Source organism: Hippocampus zosterae, chromosome 13 (assembly GCF_025434085.1).
Source record: "Hippocampus zosterae strain Florida chromosome 13, ASM2543408v3, whole genome shotgun sequence".
Classification (NCBI taxonomy): domain Eukaryota; kingdom Metazoa; phylum Chordata; class Actinopteri; order Syngnathiformes; family Syngnathidae; genus Hippocampus; species Hippocampus zosterae.
The window spans coordinates 20,022,866-20,038,350 of NC_067463.1; the positions used below are offsets into that span (position 1 = coordinate 20,022,866).

A 15,485-nucleotide genomic window follows, 5' to 3' on the forward strand; every position below is an offset into this window, starting at 1 on the left:
GCCAGAAACGAACTCCAGGGAAGCTCCACCCCCTTTATTTATATACATCACATAACATGGTATCCTTCCGCACAAAATAGGACCAAACATTAAGCAATCGTGCCAGTGGCATACATCGTCACTCAACAGAGTAACATAAAACGAGGCAAAATTGATAGAGAATGTGGTGTAATTGTGTACAGCATGACGATAGAGTCGCGGGGCGACTACGTCATGAGTGTGCGCCGAGAGCGGGAGTCGAGAGAGTAATTAGAGAGAGGAGACACGTTTCGGAAAAGCTCAATAAAGTTACCCACGTTAACACGACAGCTGGACTCACGTGTGCCTGACTTGATAACACGACAGAGAACAAGGGATAGGACTATGTTTTTTTTTTAAACTTCTTCCTACTCCCCTTTTAACTTTTTACCAATGCTGAACGAAGACAGCTATTGATGTTCTTTTCCTTTCTTAGGGTTTTCATTTGCCATTATACATTCCTCTGTTTATATGTTCAATCAATCAATCAAGATATGTATGCTTCAGTATGCTGTTTCTCTGCACATGAATGTCTCTGAGTGTGCCTGCGTCCAGATATCAGTTGTTTTTAAGGGCTTTGAGAGCGTTGACTGAAAAGACTACGTGTAGGACAATGGCACCAATGTCATAAAGCAGCAGCAGCAGTGTCACACGCCAGCAGTGAACCTGTAATAGAGGGACACAATGTGTTATAAGTTGGGCAGTCCATTGACCAGTATGAGGGCTCTGGGGTCATAAAAGGTCACAGCGTGCATCACATTACTTACATTTGCTACAAGCTGTATATAAAATGAATGAGTAGTACAAAGGGGTCCAATGTAATTGTATGATTACGGGTAATCACAACTTCCTCATTTCAGTCTTTCTTCTAACCCTGATCGACATGGAGAATACCAGACGAAAAGCATATGATGCAGCTTTTAAACTAAAAGAAGGAAATCGAGCTGCTGCCCGTAATCTTGGCATAGACGAGTCGATGGTGCGAAGGTGGAGGCTCCGGCAAGAAGAACTGAGCCATTGTAAAAAGACAACCAAAAAGACCCATGCACTCAGACTAGAAATAAAAAAAGGTGACTCCTCCGTCATACCGAAAAGAAGCGGCCACGAGAGAACACATTTTAGCTGCGTTTTGAGCTTTGCAGCATCGGGCCTAAAGCTGCCACCGATGATCATTTTTAAGCGGCTGACTAGAGAAATAATTTCACACATCTTTTCCCATTTATATGATTTGCATTATTCTATTTAAAGCCTCGTGGGCTGCAGTATTTCTCCTCGTAATTACGCAAATGCGCATCGAGATCTCTCTTTGTCTGGCCTCTTAATGTGTTTCAGCGTAATTTCGTTGTGCAAATTTTGAAAAAACAAACTTTGAAGTCAAGATGGCGCCCGAGTAGGCAACCGTCGGCAAGTGCTCTCACGTGCCTTGCTTTTTTTGTTTTTGTGTTTGTTTTGTCACTTTGTGTTTGTTGTTGCATCGTGTGGAGCTGATGTGGATTGTTGGATTTTTGGCCACGACATTCATCAAGGAGGAGACTCGGTGCTTGGTGGTTGCGCCTTCTCGGCAGCATGGGTATACCAGCACTGTTTTTGACTGGAGGAATGTCGGCGCCATTTGACTGTCGTTGCTGGACAGTCCCGGGGCGCTTGTGTCTTGCGCCTGTTATGGGCAGCGTTTTTCACAGCCACACTTTGTTCAGCGGAGAGATCGGTGCTATTGAACGGTCTGCGGCTGGATGGATGGAGGTCTTGAGGAGCCGACGATGAGAAGAAAGGAGCGTGAGCGCCAATGCAGATTTGGAACTGGGAGTCGCAGCTTGGAGTTTGAAGCGGATTACGTGGGACAGGAGAAGTGAACTAATCTCTTTTCGTCAATGGACGCTGCAGCTTCGTGTTTGCTTTCAAAACTTAGCTTGTAGCAGACGTGTGCACATTTTCAGCATGATGTCGCTGATCCACTGGTGAAAGGACACTTTGATCCTCTCCTCTTTCATCTCTAACTGCTTCAGACAACAAAGTGTATGCAGAAAAGTGGTGAAGATTGCACGACTGTCTGTGTCCTATGTGTTGTGTTGTGTTATTTTTGTTATTTTGACTTCAAAATGGCGCCGCGAGAGTGGCTGCCTTTCCAGCAGCTCCTATGTTTTGTTGTTCTACTTCTTCCTTTCCTAACTTTGCTGCTGTGAATTGGGAATTTCTCCATTGCGAGACTAATAAAGGTTTTCGTATCGTATTTGCATTGCTTCCTTGCTGGATGGTGGCTTGTCATCAGGATTTGAATCGTGCCTTGTTCTTTAAAGTTTCGTAGTTTTGCATCTTTCCGACTCCAAGTGGATGTTTTGTACTTTGTGTCCAGCCTCGCTCAAACGGAAGCATTTCACTCGTTACGCTACAGTTGTTACAGTTCGCATGCCATTAAAAACTCACTTACACATCGTCATTTCTACCGATCGAAAAACGCAAAGTGAAAACGTGTCTCAGCATCTTGTCTTTTCCGTCGCATCGAGTAGGCGTTGCGTGTAATTAAGCTCCCGCGGCATTACGCCTCCATCCGAGTTACGGCTCGTGGAATTTCCGCTTATGTAAGTTTCGGAAACACGTAATATCGTAGTCAAAATGTTAATGCATAGGTTTTTATTCCGGGTGAAGGATATTCCTTTTCATAGAATTCCGGGGATGGGAATATTGACTGTATATAGGGCGCATCATAGAATAGAAATTATATTAGTGGCTGCGCTTACTTTATGCATTGACTAGATGGAGCTACGCTAAAGGGAATACAATGCAATACAGATGTATTTACATGGAGCTTTCACAACTGCTGCAGCTGTAACAAAACGCTTAACAGAACATTTAAAATACTACATCCAAAAAGTCTGAATATTGGTCCATATATGAGACACTGTATTACAAGACGCGTTGAAAAAAAAAAAAAGAATGCTTTCAGGTGCGGAAAATATGGTATTATTGTTTTAACTTTGTTTGTTTGTGCATGTCTGATTTTTACTCCATGTTCAGAACTTGTTATGCAGCAATAGTTATTTTTAAAATGCTCGACAAAAGTTGAGACGAGCAATGGAATCCTTTTGTCAAGAGGTGTGTGCTATGTAGATTTGTTTGTGAATAGTCACAGCAGAGTTTCCCTGTAGTAATTCGAGTTGTCAACTTTTTGGCTCACAATAACAATGCCAAAAAAAAAAAATGACCAAGCGACAGCTCCTAACTTGAAAGGCTCCTAACTTGGAGCACTTGTAAGTCAAGGTACCATTTGACTCGTTTTTCATCTTTTAGGTTTTCGTGTAAAAAGGCACTCCGATGGCATGAACAAACTTACAAGCAGGACATCCGCAGGACAACCATGTTCTTCAATGAAAGCTGATGTACATGGAGGTTCGCTGTTTACGCTGTTGAGGCGGAAGCAGTAAAGGCATAAGGCAAGCAGGGCACTCAGAAAGCCAACGCCATTACTGCAGGCTGAACCTAGAAGCTGCAGCGGGGACAAAGTGAGACATTCTTAAATACTTTTTTTTTTTAATGTACACTTGAAAATGCAATATTCTAAAGTAAATAACCACAAACATTCTTGCTTTATGTACAATACATTGGATCTATATTTATTGTACAATATTTATAGACCACAATTCCAATGAATGACACAAATCTAGCTCACTGGAGATTGTGGCCAAGTGTAACGGTGTAAATGCTCACTATAACAGGTATAGAGGATACTTCTTTTTGATCCTAATTTCATTATGACCAAGAAAATCCACACATGGATGAAGCATCTTGACCTTTTTGTCAATAAAGAAAAATCCTGCCCCGACAGGAAATGAATGCAGATGAATGAGTCCTGTAGTAAAGGAGGATGAGATGTACTCCCTCAGAACATCCTGTTCTGGTCTGGATATATGCCTTCACGTCATGATATTTCACCAGAATGACGTTTAAATTGAGGAGCAAAATGTATTTTTCCTGAGATGTTGTCATGTACCCATCCGACAGTAGAGACACTTGGGGGGGAAAATGAATTGTTTATTTCGTTCGGTAGGCGAGAGCTCACAACGAGCAAGCCCGATAGAGTGCAGTGGCCTTGTTCAATACGTCAGTGCCACACTTGATGCTGTTACGTGTGAGTACAACCTATTTAACCCTCGTAGTGCACCGCTTGCGATAAATGTAAAATGATGTCTTTGAATCAAAGGGAAAGGCATTCAGAAAAACACGAGAGAGCTGAAACTTATGGAGGGGTTCTAAAATGGCCTAAATTTCATGACGTCACCGGCTGATAATTCTCAGGCATTGCAGCAATAATAAAAAAAACGTTTTGATACCTTAATCTTCACAATTTACATATTTTGCACCATAGAGACCCATTATAATTCATATTTTTGAATGCATCGTAAACCTAATGTGTATAGATGTATTTCACGCGATTTTTACGTCAATCGCTTTGTTTTCACTTGGACAGACGTAAGCATGCCACATTGTTGGGTTGAGGTCATTCCAATTTTGCAACTTTAGGTGGCGCCTGAGGATCGCAAACGAGTTTGCCTTTTTGCAGGAGGCTTGCCAACCAATGCATTTTACATGAACACGTCCGGTCGGATTGTTAGTAGGGCTTGGTTGGGACCTCCAGACACATTTTTTTTTCCCTTTTGCAAAAAATAAAGAATAAAAAATCCCAAAGAACTAATAAAAACTATATATGTATGGATAGCACAGATGCCTCTGAACATATTGAGTGTTTGAAAAAAAAAGAATGTTTTCATAACACAAAATACATCACTACAAAAATTGTAAAACGTGTAACTTAAGGCCTTTTTAATTTGGAGCACACAAGGGTAAATGTACAAAAAGACTTATTTATGAACCGAGAGTGGTGTCATAATCTGTAGCGTAATGAGATTCCAATTTTGCAGTTGCTGGTCAAACTTTTGAGATTAATTTATCTGGGACAAAAATCTTACCAGAGGTCTGCTGGGATTTCTTTTATTTGCCAAGGTAAATGATCCACCTGCCACAATCTGTTAAAGAAAAAAAAAGAAAGAAACACGCACACAAACACACACACACACACACACACACAAACATATGAACTTTTCAGGAATTCGATCAATTTGACACCCGCAGCGGCTCCTCTTGTTGTCTTGTCTGGTTGAGAGGGAAGAAATTTCACCTGTGCCATACATACAGTATGTGGCACATTTGACGATAAACTTGTAATTGAATTTATTTTACAGTTAATGATTGCCTAAATTCTGAAGCAGAAATCACAAAATTCTGAGTACCCATGCTAAAGATGTCAAGTTGTTGCTTTTTTTGTGGGTCTTGCTTGAATAACTGAAAGCATGATCCATTGTTTTTTTTTTTACATCTGTACTGCCCTCACATCAAAGAATTGTCATTATATTAAGAAGGTATGGGCATTCAGTCAAATCTACAATGAAAAAGCACATTTTAAGATAAGATATCCTTTATTTGTCCAATGGGGAAATTTATTTTGAATGTAAATATGAAGGTTCAAGAACAGTAATTATTCCAAATATCCCGGATTCTTTAAATTACTGTATCAACTGGCTGGTTGACTGAAAAGGTCAAAAAAGTTTGGCCACCCCTGCTCTACAGGATGCACTGCAGAGAAAAAAAATAATCATGAAGGCTCAGTGTATTTGGAGCCAACTTAGTTATTTTGATAGCAGGCTAATATAGCCAATATAGATACGTACAGCATGCTTTTAATTTTTTTTGCAGCTGCAGACGTATTTGTTTTTTGTTTTTTTTGGTCCAATATGGCTCTTTCAACATTTTGGGTAGCCGAACCCTGATGCAGTAGAACGACAGAGTCCCCAGGGGGAGCGCTCTCCAACACATGCTCCAAGGACTCCAAGAAGCGCGGGTACTATGAAGTGCTGTTTGGTGCATAGGCGCAAAAAACATTCACGACTCCCCACTCGAAGGCGAAGGGAGGGCTACCCTATCGTCCACCGAGGTACAGGCGCCAAGCCGGGGGGCAATAAGTGTGCCCACAACTGCTTGGCGCCTGGAAACACCAACTATCCTATTGGTCATCATCAGTCAGTCATCAACACCATTCATTAGTCAACATTCAACACAATTGACATTCCATATCTCGCTCACATCTGGTCACTTCAAATACTCGAGTGAGATACATACAATAATTCCTGTTACAAGTGGGAGTATGAAGATGTTTGGGAGCCTGTGGTCAGTATAAGCCAGCGGAGGAGTCAGGAGCAGTTGGAACAGACCCAAAATGATGGTCACTACCTAAAGCACACAAAAAAGTGACCTCACACATCCAATTATTATTCATAATTTGGAAATGAAAAAGTAATCAATAAATATGAATTCAAACTCAATTTTAACTATTAGGTGTACTCACTGCAGCCGCTTCCATGTCAAACCAGGAGAAGATATGTTGTATTCTGACTGTATTTGATGACATCAGCCCTTCCATTGGCATTTTTCTGCAATTTAGAAAATAGAATGAAGTGACATACTGTATGAACAGTAGGGTTCATACGAAGAGGATTTTTTAAAGCACATAAATACTATCAACAGGAAATATAATTAAATAGAGCACAATCCGAAAATTTTAAGATTGGAGGTAAAGTAATCGTCAACCTATATTTTTTTTTCAACCCTGCGTACAGTAGGATTGATCTGCGCATGCGCGGTAAGCCGTTATAAGGTTTTTTTGTTGCTTTGTAATTGGAATTGCAATCATTTATAAGGGCAGCTATTCGCCGAGATTGACAGGAATGCATTTTTTTTAAATCACCAGCGCATACTTATAATGTATCATGATTTTGAGATGAAAATAAAGTTGGGGAAATGTCCACTTTTTACTTGGAGCTCCCTATGCGAGATTGTGCAACAACGTCGTCATCTCGGTTACCCTTATTCACAAGCTCTCTCTCTCTTATATATATATATATATATATATATATATATATATATATATATATATATATATATATATAAAAAATACACACACACACGCACATGTGAGATGATGGCTCACGCCCCTCTCAACAATAATATCTTAGTCACTAGCAGAATGATGACGCTCAGCTGATGGTTTTTTGTCATCTCCCATTTTCTCGTTACTGCATAAAAGACGTTGTTGTTTGTGGTGAAAAGTAACTGGCATGTATGCATCACTAAGTCACTTGCGAGCATCCCAACAGCCGAATCGTAAACGTGATCCTTCCATGAAAGCAACCAAGTGTTAGGACTGAACAGATGGTTTTCACAAAAGAGAAAGCGCAATGCAATTCAAATAGCGTCCTATTAAAACAAACCTCTTCAAACAATGGACGAGTGCAGATGAGGACAGCAGGAAAATGTCCGTCGCGCTGGAAAACGAAGTTATCCAGAAGGGGAAATTACAACACTGGAAGTTCATGAAATGTGGTGGAGGCGGAGCTTCGAGGGAAAAAAAAAAACGTCAGCGCTTGCTGATGTTTTTCTTCTTGCGCACATAGCTTTTGAGCCCGCTATAAGGAGAAACTTAACTGAAATTGTCGTCGCGGAGTTTAAAATATATATATATACACTGTATATCGATATATATTTCTCTTTATAGTTTTTAACTTCAACGAGAGTAAAGGTAGGGGATATTCTATCTTGCTTTGGTCTGTATTTCCAATGTTGAAACAGTATTTTTGAATTTGGACCAACAAAATGCACTCGTCGATTGTGCAATAATAAACTACGACTTCCAATCCCCGACCCCGCCCTCCCCCGTTTCTATGTTACATTATGATCACAAATTACCGTGCAAACCGATAACAGTACCTAATGTTACTCGTGCTTGAACAGCTTTAGCTTTTGAGATTTCAATCATTGTTGATCTATTGTGATACTGTTTTTATCTTGACATATAAGATGTATACAAGTATGTATCTTGTCCATTTCCACAAAAAACGATAACGGTATTTCCCGAGATGCTTGGATACTTTGTGCTGCCCTTTTCTAGGTGATGGCTGTTGCTGTCTCAAGGGATTTGTCAGTGCAGGTGCTCGAGGATCTGAATACAGTTAAACTAACGGAGAGACAGCAAACTGTGCGTGATGCAAAACAGCGCGGACAACCAAAATGTATTGGGGTGAGTTCCGACTCCAGGCAAATAATCTGAATATTAGTATTCTAACTGTGTATTGTAAATTAAAGTCCTGTGCTTGTACACATGAATCACATACTTTTTACATGCCTGTAGCAATGGTTAGCCTATATTACAAAGCGGTACATCCATCCATCCATGCATTTTATGATCTGCTTACCCTCACAAGGGTCGCGTGGCATCTTAGAGCCTATCCCAGCTGTCTTTGGGCAGTCGGCGGGGTACACCCTGTTGTGTTTTTTTCGCCGCCATCTCAAAGTGTCATCCTCACAATTTCTCAGTTTGTGGACTAAATTAACAACCCGAATGACGCCTGGGAAACGACACGCTACCGGTAACGATTGATACCGTGAAAATCCTCAGGCCTGCGCTCCTTCGCGGCTTTTTCACTGATCGCGTCAGGAGCCCGGTCCCCATTAACAGTGATAAGTGAGGGATCACTGGATATATTTTTAATAAATTCAGACCTAAACAAGCATGCAATTGTGTGGAATTAATGTAGCAAGTGAGAAGATACTTGTCTTGAAGTTACCGTGAAATCCTCAGGCCTGCTCCTTCGCGGCTTTTTCACTGATCGCGGCAGGAGCCCGGTCCCCATTAACTGTGATAAGTGAGGGATGACTGGATATATTTTTTAATAAATTCAGACCTAAACAAGCATGCAATTGTGTGGAATTAATGTAGCAAGTGAGAAGATACCAGCATTGGTGTTGTATCATGTTTCATGATAAATATATTGTGCATGGTCATAGGTGAGTCAGATAATGTTGGGCCTGATGATCATGTCCTACTCTATTCCACTGCACTTCATCAATGTCACTGAGGTGGTTTACCTGGGTGTGCCATGGTGGAGTGGGCTAGTGGTGAGTGTTTTTTTTTTTTTACCCTTTTAGCTCAGATACCTCAGCATTCTGTATTATGGAATACTTTTGTGATGACAACATTTTTGATTAGTCTCCACAACCCAATTTATTTGTATGTGCTTGTGTGTGTGTGTGTGTTTACGTGCGCTTGTATTTACGCATGGCCAGTTTATAACGGCTGGAGTGGTTGCTATCATCTTGGACAAAAACTGTACCGCGAGGACTGTAAGTACTGCATTGTCTGTTAAAAATGCCTTTATTATTGTAATTTTACAACTACCACCTACCGGAAATGTGTTTCCCATAAATAACTTTGTATTACAATTATTATGTTAAAAAAATAACAATTCAAACTGATCTTTACACTTGAATCGGCCAGGGGACAGTGTGGGAGTGGGGAGGGGGCATAGCTCACCCTTTCCATGCCAACCCCGTGAAGTGTATAAGTAGAGATGTAAAGAAGATGAGAAGTCATAGTGATGAAAGCAGATAAAAAAGGACTTTTACAAAAGAAAAAACCCTTGTCTCACCCCTCGGGTGGTGTCCGTCCCACATTCAGCTCGGGTCCTCTACCGGAAGCCAGGAAACTTGAAGGTTTTGCGCAGTATCCTTGCTGTTCCCAGCACTGCACATTTCTGGACCGAGATGTCCGATGTTGTTCCCGGGATCTGTTGCAACCACTCATCTAGTTTGGGGGTCAATGCCCCGAGTGCTCCGACCACCACAGGCACGACTGTCACCTTTACCTTCCAGGCTCTCTCCAGCTCCTCTCTGAGCCCTTGGTATTTCTCGAGTTTCTCATGTTCCTTCTTCCTGATGTTTCCATCACTTGGGACCGCTACATCCACTACAACGGCTTTCCTCTGCCCTTTATCTATGATCACGATATTTGGTTGGTTCGCCATTACCATCTTGTCAGTCTGGATCTGGAACTCCCACAGGATCTTCGCTCTGTCATTCTCCACCACCTTCGTAGGTGTTTCCCATTTTGACCTTGGGGTTTCCAGTCCATACTCCGCACAGATGTTTCGGTAGACTATGCCAGCCACCTGGTTATGGCGTTCCATGTAGGCTTTCCCTGCCAGCATCTTACACCCTGCAGTTATGTGTTGGATCGTCTCAGGTGCCTCTTTGCACAACCTACACCTTGGGTCTTGTCTGGTGTGGTATAGCTGGGCCTCAATGGCTCTGGTGCTCTGGGCCTCAATGGCTCTGGTGCTCAGGGCCTGCTCCTGAGCAGCCAGGATGAGTGCCTCTGTACTGTCCTTTAGGCCAGCCCTCTCTAGCCACTGTCAGGACTTCTTGAAATCAGCCACTTCAGTTATGGTCCGGTGGTACATCCCGTGTAGGGGCTTGTTTACACTCACTTGAACAATAATTGAACAAACAACCAACAAATAGCTGTTTTGTAAAAATTACTCCTGTTGTTATTTTATAAGTGCTTATCAGAGTCTATGTACAATGAATCACATTATTGGGTTTGTTTCCTGAAGTCCGTGATCATCTCTACAGTCTTGAGCGTGTTCGGCTCCACCAGGTTGTGTTTGCTGCACCAGCTGCTCTACTTGTCGGTTCACAGACTCGTCGCCATCTTTGAGGAGGCCGATGACTGTGGTGTCGTCAGCAACGTTGTTTTTGACAGCTGGGTGCGATGAGGTGCAGTCGTTCATGAAGAGGGAGAAGATCAGCGGAGAGAGGACGCATCCTTGGGGATCCCCAGTGCTGATGGTGCGGGTTGATGATGTTGTCCTTCCCATCCTGCTCATCAGGAAGCTGAGGACCCACTGGTAGATCATAGGGGAAACACTGAGCTGGAGAAGCTTGGAGGTGAGCAGTTCCGGGATGATGGTGTTGAACAGAGCTGAAGTCCATAAACAGCATTCTTGCGTAGGTCCCTGTGTTCCAGGATGTAGTGCAGCCCCATGTTGACTGCCTCTCCCACGAACCTGTTTGCCTGGTCGGCAAAGTGCAGGTGGTCCAGCAGGGGTCCGTTGATGTTCTTTTTGTGGTCCAGCACAAGCTGTTCAAAGGACGTAAGACCACAGACGTCAGCGCGATAGGCCAGTAGTCGTTCAGTTCCGATATTTCTGGTTTCTTGGGGACTGGGATGATGGATGACTGTTTGAAGCAGGATGAGACCTCACACAGCTCCAGGGTTGCTGGAGATCTGTGTGAAGACCGGAGCCAGCTCGTCAGGGCACATATTCAGGCTTGATGGGGAACACCTTGTTGGGCCCCGCAGCCTTCTTGATCTTCTGCTGCTTGAAAAGCCATCTCACGTTCTGTTCGCGGCTCTTCAGGGCAGGGGATGTGCGCGGGGGTGTGAATCGGGTAGTTTCTGGTGGGGGTGGGCAAGTTATGAGAAATGCGGGTGTCCTTTTCAAATCTGCAGAAAAACATGTTTAGATCATCAGATAGTCCCCTTTTGTACCCTTGTCCTGGATGTTTAATCCAATTGACTTCAGACTTGGGCACCAGCATCTCCACACCTGGGATGTCATCATGGAATAAAGGTTTTCAGAATATTCTTGAACATCAAATTTCGCATTTCATATTTTCTACTCCAAAATAAAGGAAATGCTACCTCCCCTGTACATGACCCACCAAAAAAATCCCAACATTTACGTTTACATTAAAAGTTGTGGCATGATGTTAACAATATGACAATGTTTTTTTTCCCCCTCTGGTCATTGGAATTTCAAATTAAATAAACATTCATATTTTCTTCTTCTTTTTTAGTACCAGGCATCCTTGATGGTGAATGTTGTTTCCACAGTGGTGTCAGTTATTGCTGTGATTGTTTATTCTGTGGATCTGGACAAACATCCAGAGGCATCATGTGTCAAGAAATTGGATGGAAGCTGTAACGTAAACTTCTACGCCACGGTGTGTATTACTGCGTTTGCTTTCCCTCAACTCACCAGGAGTCTAATTCTAATGGTATACTTATAATGAGAGGGTCGTGTCAGGATGGGCATTAGGCTTAAAACTATGCCAAACAAATATGAAAGATCAACTAAAGAATTCCGTTTAAACATGCCCGTCATGCAATCTGTATACACGACTGAATACACAAAATAGCACATGTTCTTTTTGGTCTTAGTTAATGACCTTCATTTGATGCAGTGTGACGAATAAGTGTCTTGGTACAATTACAGTATATGACTATATGATATGAATGTTTCTTTTTGAACAGCGCCTGACCAGAGGGTTGAAATTCTCCCTCCTGCTCTTCACCTTGGCACAGACTGCGGGATCTGCCACTCTCTGCTTCTATCTGTACAGAATGAAGTATACCTTTGGATTGTACAGTGTAAGATAAGGTCTTCGTTGTAGATATTTGGGTGCAAGCTTAAAGATAAGAAAACCTTTATTAGTCTCGCAATGGAGAAATTCCCGATTCACAGCAGCAACGTTATGAAAGGAAGAAGTAGAACAACAAAATATAGGAGCTGCTGGAAAGGCAGCCACTCACGCGGTGCCATTTTGAAGTCAAAATAAAAATAACACAACACATAGGACAGAGACAGTCGTGCAATCTTCACCACTTTTCTGCATACACTTTGTTGTCTGAAGCAGTTATAGATGAAAGAGGAGAGGATCAAAGTGTCCTTTCACCAGTGGATCAGCGACATCATGCTGAAAATGTGCACACGTCTGCTACAAGCTAAGTTTTGAAAGCAAACACAAAGCTGCAGCGTCCAGTGACGAAAAAGAGATTGGCTCATATCTCCTGTCCCACGTAAATCCACTTCATTTCCAAGCCGCGACTCCCAATTCCACATCCGCATCTGCGCTCCGCGCTAACGCTCCTTTCTTCTCATTGTCGGCTCCTCAAGCCTTACATCCATCCAGCCGCAGACCGTTCAACCAATCTCTCCGCTGAACAAAGTGGGGCTGTGAAAAACGCTGCCCATAACAGGCGCAAGACACAAGCACCCCGAGACTGTCCAACAACGACAGTCAAATGGCGCCGACATTCCTCCCAGGCAAAAACTGTGCTGGTATACCATGCTGCCGAGAAGGCGCAACCACCAAGTACAGAGTTTCCTCCTTGATGAATGTTGTGGCCAAAAAATGTTGAAAAAAGCCCACATCAGGTCCATGCGACGTAACAACAAACACAAAGTGACAAAACAAACCAAAAAAACAAAACAAAAAAAGCAAGGCTCATGAGAGGACTTGCTGACAGCTGCCTATTCGGGCGCCATCTTGACCTCAAAGATTATTTGAGATATTTGAATATCAAAGATTAAGATATATTATTAAGATCAAAGATAGATTAATAAATATGAATTGTGCTGTGATGTATATGGACAAATGACAGGTTTACATTTGGTCCTTGGTTTTCTTTTCAATCTAAGGCCAGCTACACGCATAAAGACAATTGGGCTGTTTTTATCCCAATTTTGACCCCTTCTGACCAAGGAAGATAAAGGCAATTATTTTATGTTTTCAACGATTCTAAGGTGTATTTAGGGTGGATTTGTCCTTTCCTGATAATAGGGTCTCAAACTGGTCAGGACCAACAATCTTATATGTTAAACTTGTTCAGTTGTTATGACCAAACTTCTTCATGTGTGTGGGGAGACAACGACTCTCAAGTTATCTGACTCTGCGGGGACCACGGCTTTACTGGAACTGACGTCTTGCATGCGAATAAACACTTGTACACAAATAATAAATAGATAACAGAGAGCAGGTCTGAAAAATAAAGATAAGGGAAAATAGGTATTGACTTCAACATTCAATATGTTTAGAGTATACTATTTGGGATATAATGTCCAGTGGCTGCGGTTTAGTGGATCCGCTAAAAGAAATACAATACAGTACAATACAGCTTTATTTGTATAGAGCTTTCACAACCGCTGCTATTATAACATAACATTATAACGTGCTATTATTGAACAAGAAACAACACTCTATTCCGGACTGTTCATACTACTACCCTCTGTTTATCTGTTTGCAGTCTTTTACCGAAGCTGCTTCATCGATTCCCAGAAGACCCACCTGACCGTTACTCCATCTCAAGATTTAGTGGATTGTTTGATGAAAAAGTGTCACTATACACAATGGCATGTAATTGAAAATACAAACCACTAAATACTCACATGTAACTGTAAATGATGCATTAGCAGCAACATCAACTGTTCCTCACTAATTTCACCTGATAATTGTGATCACCAGTGCGCCACTTTTTTGAAAACAAATTATATATATATATATATATTAGAGCGGTCAAACGATTAAAATATTTAATCTAATTAAAAATGCAACTGTCATAATAAACTCAAATGAACTAAAAATTAATCGTGATTACTCACACATTTTTTTTTATCATTTCTGAATTTCCTTTTACATTTTTTGTCCTATTTTGCCCCATTTTAATGCTCTCATCAACATGGAATCATGAATCAGTTTTCTATGTGCCAAATGCAAATATTGACTGAAATAACAATTTCAATTTTCAATTTTCCATGAACATTTTTCACTTGCAGCAGTTATTCACCCATAATCTTTCACACAATATTACTGTCCATCAACAACAGTGAAAAAAATATTTTATCACACAACAGCTGCTTTAACAACTTTTTTTAAATGAAATCAACTCCATCTCCATTAATCTTGCGAGAAAATTTATAATCCCATTAAAATTCATTTAAATTAATGCCAATAAAAACACGCTAAACTGCTCTTATATATATATATGTATATAATTTTTGTTTTCTTCTGGACTTTCTCTCACTTACCCATTTCCTGTGGCACCTGTGAATAATTCGTGCAAAAGGGTCAACTGCATAGCGACAGACACCCCCTGTGCCTGATGATAATTCATGATTTGCATCATGTTTCACGAAGATGCAAATGACATGCCTGGATACATATTTTTCCCTACATGCGCTTTCCATTAAAAAAACTAACACACGTTTGCAGAGTTGCTTTGTTTGATTCTTTTACAAATAATATATTTTACACTTGGTCACTCAAGCTGTCCTCACTGTTAATGCTACTGCCTCAAGAGCCTCATTATGTTCTTACACCAGAGGGATCTTGTGGGGTGAAGCGCCAGGATGAAGAAGCCATCACCCAAAAGCAGACAACAAAATACATAATAAATATAAACAATATAAACTTTTATCCTAGTTGATTAAAGTTTAGTCTTGAAGTTCGCTGCTGATTTAGATTTAATCTATGCATTTGCTTCAGCTTATCTAGTGTCAGGTGCAGCAGTTTTAGCAGGGAAGCCCAGACTTCCCTATCCCCAGCTACTTGATCCATCTCTTCTGGCTGGATCCAGTCGTTCCTTGGCCAACCTGAAGACATGGTCTCGCACAAGGGTAGCGGGGGTGCTGGGAGACACCCTGAACCGGTTGCCAGCGAATCGCAGGGCACACAGAGACGAACAACCATCCGCGCTCACACCTTGGGCCAATTTGGAGTGTTCAATCAGCCTGCCATGCATG

At 41.6% G+C, this 15,485-nt stretch overlaps 2 protein-coding genes across 2 annotated transcripts; one reads left to right on the forward strand and one right to left on the reverse strand.

Annotated features, from left to right (window-relative positions):
* Positions 1–424: 424 nt before the first annotated feature.
* Positions 425–7,468, reverse strand: si:dkey-9i23.16 (uncharacterized protein LOC571915 homolog). Its single transcript, XM_052083818.1, has 6 exons — positions 7,338–7,468; positions 6,416–6,500; positions 6,190–6,300; positions 4,983–5,039; positions 3,350–3,502; positions 425–684 (listed from the first exon to the last, which is right to left on the reverse strand). The coding sequence occupies exons 1-6, from the start codon at positions 7,439–7,441 to the stop codon at positions 577–579; spliced, it is 618 nt and encodes a 205-aa protein (XP_051939778.1). The 5' UTR covers positions 7,442–7,468; the 3' UTR covers positions 425–576.
* Positions 7,469–7,497: 29 nt separating this feature from the next.
* On the forward strand, positions 7,498–14,950 carry tmem176 (transmembrane protein 176). Its single transcript, XM_052083821.1, has 7 exons — positions 7,498–7,645; positions 8,015–8,143; positions 8,911–9,021; positions 9,190–9,246; positions 11,761–11,907; positions 12,218–12,334; positions 13,991–14,950. The coding sequence occupies exons 2-7, from the start codon at positions 8,018–8,020 to the stop codon at positions 14,033–14,035; spliced, it is 603 nt and encodes a 200-aa protein (XP_051939781.1). The 5' UTR covers positions 7,498–7,645; positions 8,015–8,017; the 3' UTR covers positions 14,036–14,950.
* Positions 14,951–15,485: the final 535 nt, after the last annotated feature.

Coding starts and splice junctions, on each gene's coding strand:
- si:dkey-9i23.16 (XM_052083818.1), bottom strand. CDS start 7,441: ATGAACTTCCAGTGTTGTAATTTCCCCTTCTGGATAACTTCGTTTTCC. Junction 3,503..4,982: donor GAAATCCCAGCAGACCTCTG/GTAAGATTTTTG, acceptor TCCCCGCTGCAG/CTTCTAGGTTCAGCCTGCAG. Junction 685..3,349: donor GTCCTGCGGATGTCCTGCTT/GTAAGTTTGTTC, acceptor CCTCTATTACAG/GTTCACTGCTGGCGTGTGAC.
- tmem176 (XM_052083821.1), top strand. CDS start 8,018: ATGGCTGTTGCTGTCTCAAGGGATTTGTCAGTGCAGGTGCTCGAGGAT. Junction 8,144..8,910: donor GACAACCAAAATGTATTGGG/GTGAGTTCCGAC, acceptor GCATGGTCATAG/GTGAGTCAGATAATGTTGGG. Junction 9,247..11,760: donor AAAACTGTACCGCGAGGACT/GTAAGTACTGCA, acceptor CTTCTTTTTTAG/TACCAGGCATCCTTGATGGT.